This window comes from Rhagoletis pomonella, unplaced genomic scaffold (genome assembly GCF_013731165.1).
Source record: "Rhagoletis pomonella isolate Grant_MI unplaced genomic scaffold, Rhpom_1.0 Rhpom_scaffold_01756, whole genome shotgun sequence".
NCBI lineage: Eukaryota > Metazoa > Arthropoda > Insecta > Diptera > Tephritidae > Rhagoletis > Rhagoletis pomonella.
This window is the reverse complement of record NW_023460310.1, coordinates 5,330-10,016: the sequence shown is the minus strand read 5'-3', so window position 1 is coordinate 10,016 and position 4,687 is coordinate 5,330. Positions and strand designations below refer to the sequence as shown.

Genomic DNA, 4,687 nt, shown 5'->3' with positions numbered 1-4,687 from the left:
CTGTAATGATATATCTTCTTTATCGAATTTTTAAAGTAATGAAAAAAATAATCAAATAAAACTGCGTATTTGACTGAAAATCTCACTTTTTTCGACTGTGACGACAAAATGCAAATGGTCGCCTAAAGCACTAATAATTTTCATTGAAGTCGCCACAAGTTATATATTTTGGTAAGAGGCACACCAATATCCTTCGAGATGTAAGTCGCTTACGTTGATTGGGAGATTTTTTCATGAGATATTGAAGAAAAGCTACGAAAAGTACCAAGAAATAGTTTTTTGAAAAAATCCATCCAATGTCCGATAATTTTAAAATAACGAATAAAATGCGGGACAAATGCAGGACACTTGGAAAAAAGCAGTACATTTTCAGGTTTTTCAGGTTAGAAAAACTACGCAGGACCGACCTTTGAAAAACAGTACGGTCCTGCAAAAAACAGAACGGATGGTCACCGTACCCATAATTCATATTAGAAAGAACGAAATTATCCATATGCACACTTTCGTTAGAAAACCGAAATAATGCATATGTGTAAAACGAAGTAATGCACACATGCACAGTTTCGGTTGAAACCCGAAATAATGCATTTGAGATTATACCGAAATTATGCATATGCGTACTTTCGTTTTAAAAACGAAACAATGCATATGAAAAAAAAAACGAAGTAATGCATACATGCACAGTTTCGAATGAAACCGAATTAATGCATATGACAAAAACCGAAATCAAGCATACATGCAGTTTCGGTTGAAACCGAAATAATGTATAAATGCAGTTTCCATATGCGCAATTTCGGTGCCCCTTCGGTGTTCACCTCTGAGGAGCGCACCTATTTCAGGGTGATATCCAGCCGGGCAGCTGGTGACAGGGGGTATATATATGTTAAATATTTCCAGCTCGACATCGCCTGACCGGATAGCAATAGCCCGACAATGTTCAATTGCCGTGCAGCTTTGTCTCTTGGACCGCAGCTATTAATATTCCATGCCGACTCATGAAGACTGTTATCTCCTCGATCTTGCTCTGAAGTCCGTTACAGTTAAATTTTAAAATCTTCGTGTGCATAGGTAGACTTATTGAAATGTGAGGTGTTAATGAGGTGTTTTGCCGGCTCGCCATATGCAGTGTGTGCTGCTGTAAAGGCTGTTGCCCTGTGGTGGTAGTGGGCGGCGTCGCAATTGGTACTTGCGACCGAGCAGCACAGCATGGGCCCTCATAGTCCCTCGTCCAATCTCGCGTGGTGCGCAGTCTTGAACATGCCCTAAAGTGACATCAGCCATGGCAAGTGTTGCACTTGACTGATGTCACGTTACGGAATATCCTGGACTCACACGGCGGCGTGTGGGTGGTAGTGCGGCTATGTCGGTGGTGTTGTCTGTTGTGTGATCTATTGTATTGTGTTGTGATGCGGTTGTGTTTGTGTCGAGTTACTCAGGCGGACTCTGGTGCCGTGGAGGCAGCAAGGGGCCACGTATGCGGTGGTCCTCTCCCTATGACTCATAGAGCCTGAAGCAAACTCGGAGGTGGCTACACCGATTACATGCATTGCATCTAACGAAGGTGGAGTTGTGGTGTAGCTGCCTCTGACACACGCAGCAGGTATAGGTTTCTGGTCCAGGGTTTGACTCAATGCCAGCCCTTAGCAGAAGTATGCGAAGAAGATGTAGTCCTATGTACGTACAACTCCTATGGACGTACAACTCTCGAGAGATTTCGCCGACCTAAACGGGGTTGGATCGCTGAAACAACAGCCCTTTGTCGGGTAAAACCCCAGGGTCATTCCGGTAAGTAGAACCGGCTGTCGTGATAATGCACTGGTCTTTTGATAGCGTGCTGGGGAGTTTATTGAAAGTCTGATTTTGTATACTAGTTTTTATTTATTATTACATAGATGTAAATATTTCATATTTAGTGTATTTCATAAGAATAGAAATGAAAATTTATGTACGGTCATTTTACACGAATTTTAAATCACTAATAATCAACTGCTTAAAAATAACCCATTTCAGTATTTCCATTTTTATGTCAATATTCATTAAATGTTTCGTCTTCGTGATTTTGTTTATACTAAGTAATTAGAAACTAAACTATTTTATTAAATTAACAAAAAAAAACCATATACAGTGAAAATTGTGGTCACATCTTAGTTAGAAATCCCTCTTTCTGATCAAAAGAATTATCGACATCGAGATCCACTCAATTCAGTTGATTCCATTACAAACAATAAAAAATGAATGAATCAGAATTTTCGTATGAGTTTTACTCTGTCGACTATTTCGAACGTACAGAGAAATTTGATAGGATCCGACGATAACAATATTAATTCATCGATACATTTCACACACCAATCATCAATTAAAGCAGACACTCTAGTTCTTTCCTTCTTTCTGTTCTTCAGAGGTAGTTTGCTCCGAACTGCTGCTTCCAGCAGCGCCACTTTCGCGTTCCGCTGACATCTATACATAAATTTGACTATTAAAATCGCACTAATAATGAAGCATATAATACGTTTATTACCTTTTTGTATGCCATCTCAAAGAGCTTCAGCGATGATTGTTGTAGTTGGCTGGTGGCTTTTCTGACATCCTCAGGCTCCGCAGTTTCCTTGTTGGCCAAAAGTGTACGCAAGTCAGCAATTTCCTTCTTCAGTTTTTCGCACTAAAAGGAACACATAAAATGATTGGGGACAAATATTTTGTGAAAGGCAATCATCTTACTTCTTCAGCAGGCAATTGGCTCTTGAATTCTTCCATTTTGGTTTCGGTATCATGCACAATGCTTTCGCCTTGATTAACCAATTCAATTAACTCACGTTTCTTTTTGTCACTAGCAGCGTACTCTTCGGCTTTCTTTACCATGTTTTCAATTTCATCCTTGCTTAAGCCGCCGCTTGATTGAATAACGATTTGTTGCTCCTTGCCGGTGCCTTTGTCTTTAGCAGATACATGGACAATGCCGTTTGCGTCAATATCAAACACCACTTCGATTTGTGGAACGCCACGGGGTGCTGGGGGAATTCCCACCAATGTGAAGGCACCGAGCAATTTGTTATCAGCAGCCATCTCACGTTCGCCTTGGTGTACTTTAATTTCCACTTGTGTTTGGCCATCAGCGGCGGTCGAAAATACTTGTGACTTTTTTGTAGGAATGGTAGTATTGCGGGAAATAAGTCGCGTAAATACACCACCCAATGTTTCGATACCCAGAGACAATGGTGTCACATCAAGTAGCAAAACATCAGTGACATCTCCAGCGAGCACGCCACCTTGTACAGCAGCACCGACGGCAACAGCTTCATCGGGATTTACGGCGCGTGAGGGCTGTCGGCCGAACAGTTCCTGTACTGTCTGCTGAACCTTTGGCATTCTTGTCATGCCACCGACCAGCAAAACCTCGCCGATCTCCGCTTTAGAAACTTCGGCATCTGACAAGGCCTTCTGGCATGGTTGAATTGTACGCTTAATTAAATCTCCGACAAGACTTTCGAGCTTAGAACGTGTCATTTTCAGATTCATATGTTGTGGTCCAGAAGCATCCATGGTCAAGTACGGCAAATTGATATCTGTTTGCTGTGATGAGGACAACTCACACTTGGCTTTCTCAGCTGCTTCCTTTAAGCGCTGCATTGCAATGTTGTCCTTAGTAATATCGATTCCGGTATCTTTCTTAAACTCAGACACCAGGAAGTTGACAATGGTATTATCGAAATCTTCGCCACCAAGCAGAGTGTCTCCATTGGTGGATTTTACTTCAAACACTCCCTTCTGGATTTCCAGAATAGATATATCAAAAGTTCCACCACCCAAATCGTATACGGCAATGCTGCAACAAGAAATTAAAACAAATTACTTCACATAAAGATTACACTATTGACGTGAATGGTTATTACATTTTGTCATCGGTCTTATCCATCCCATAAGCCAGTGCAGCAGCAGTTGGTTCATTGATGACACGCAACACATTTAATCCAGCAATTTGACCGGCATCTTTTGTGGCTTGGCGCTGTGAGTCATTGAAGTAGGCTGGGACAGTGACAACGGCATTTTTCACAGGTGTATTGAGATACGCCTCGGCTGTTTCCTTCATTTTCATCAAAATAAAAGCGCCAACTTGAGAAGGAGAATATACTTTGCCATCGGTAGATGAAACCCAAGCGTCACCATTTGACGCCTTCACTACTTTGTATGACAAATTTTTCAAGTCCTTCTTAACTTCAGGATCATCAAACCGACGGCCGATCAAGCGTTTGGTCGCATAAAACGTATTCGCCGAATTTGTTACTGCTTGGCGTTTTGCTGGCATACCAACCAAACGCTCACCGTCTTTGGTAAAAGCAACATGAGACGGCGTAGTTCGGGCTCCTTCTGAATTTTCAATTACCTTTGCTTGCTTACCTTCCATTACCGCAACGCAAGAATTTGTGGTACCCAAGTCGATACCGATGACAGCCCCTTTAACTTCGCCAGACCTGCAGAAACAACAAAAATCTAATTGGATATGTATACAAAATTGATCACAAGTTAAACCCTACCCTAAGAATTGACTTCTACATATAAATCTCAACACTTATACATTTTTCTTTTTAAGTCCTTCTTCAGCAAAAAATTAAGATAAATTCAACGTAATAATAATAATAGATTGTCGCTCACACAATAGGTTACTGTTTGGCCGAGCTTCTCCCGCGAA

General features: G+C 41.3%; 1 protein-coding gene across 1 annotated transcript; it reads right to left on the bottom strand.

Annotated features, from left to right (window-relative positions):
- Positions 1-2,234: 2,234 nt before the first annotated feature.
- On the bottom strand, positions 2,235-4,469 carry LOC118752693 (heat shock 70 kDa protein cognate 5-like; the record flags this gene model as incomplete). The annotated part of the gene is given in 4 exon segments (XM_036487570.1): positions 2,235-2,457; positions 2,519-2,659; positions 2,719-3,823; positions 3,891-4,469. Coding segments are annotated over 4 exon segments (1,912 nt in total), but the record flags the coding sequence as incomplete, so codon positions are not given.
- Between the last annotated feature and the right edge of the window lie 218 nt (positions 4,470-4,687).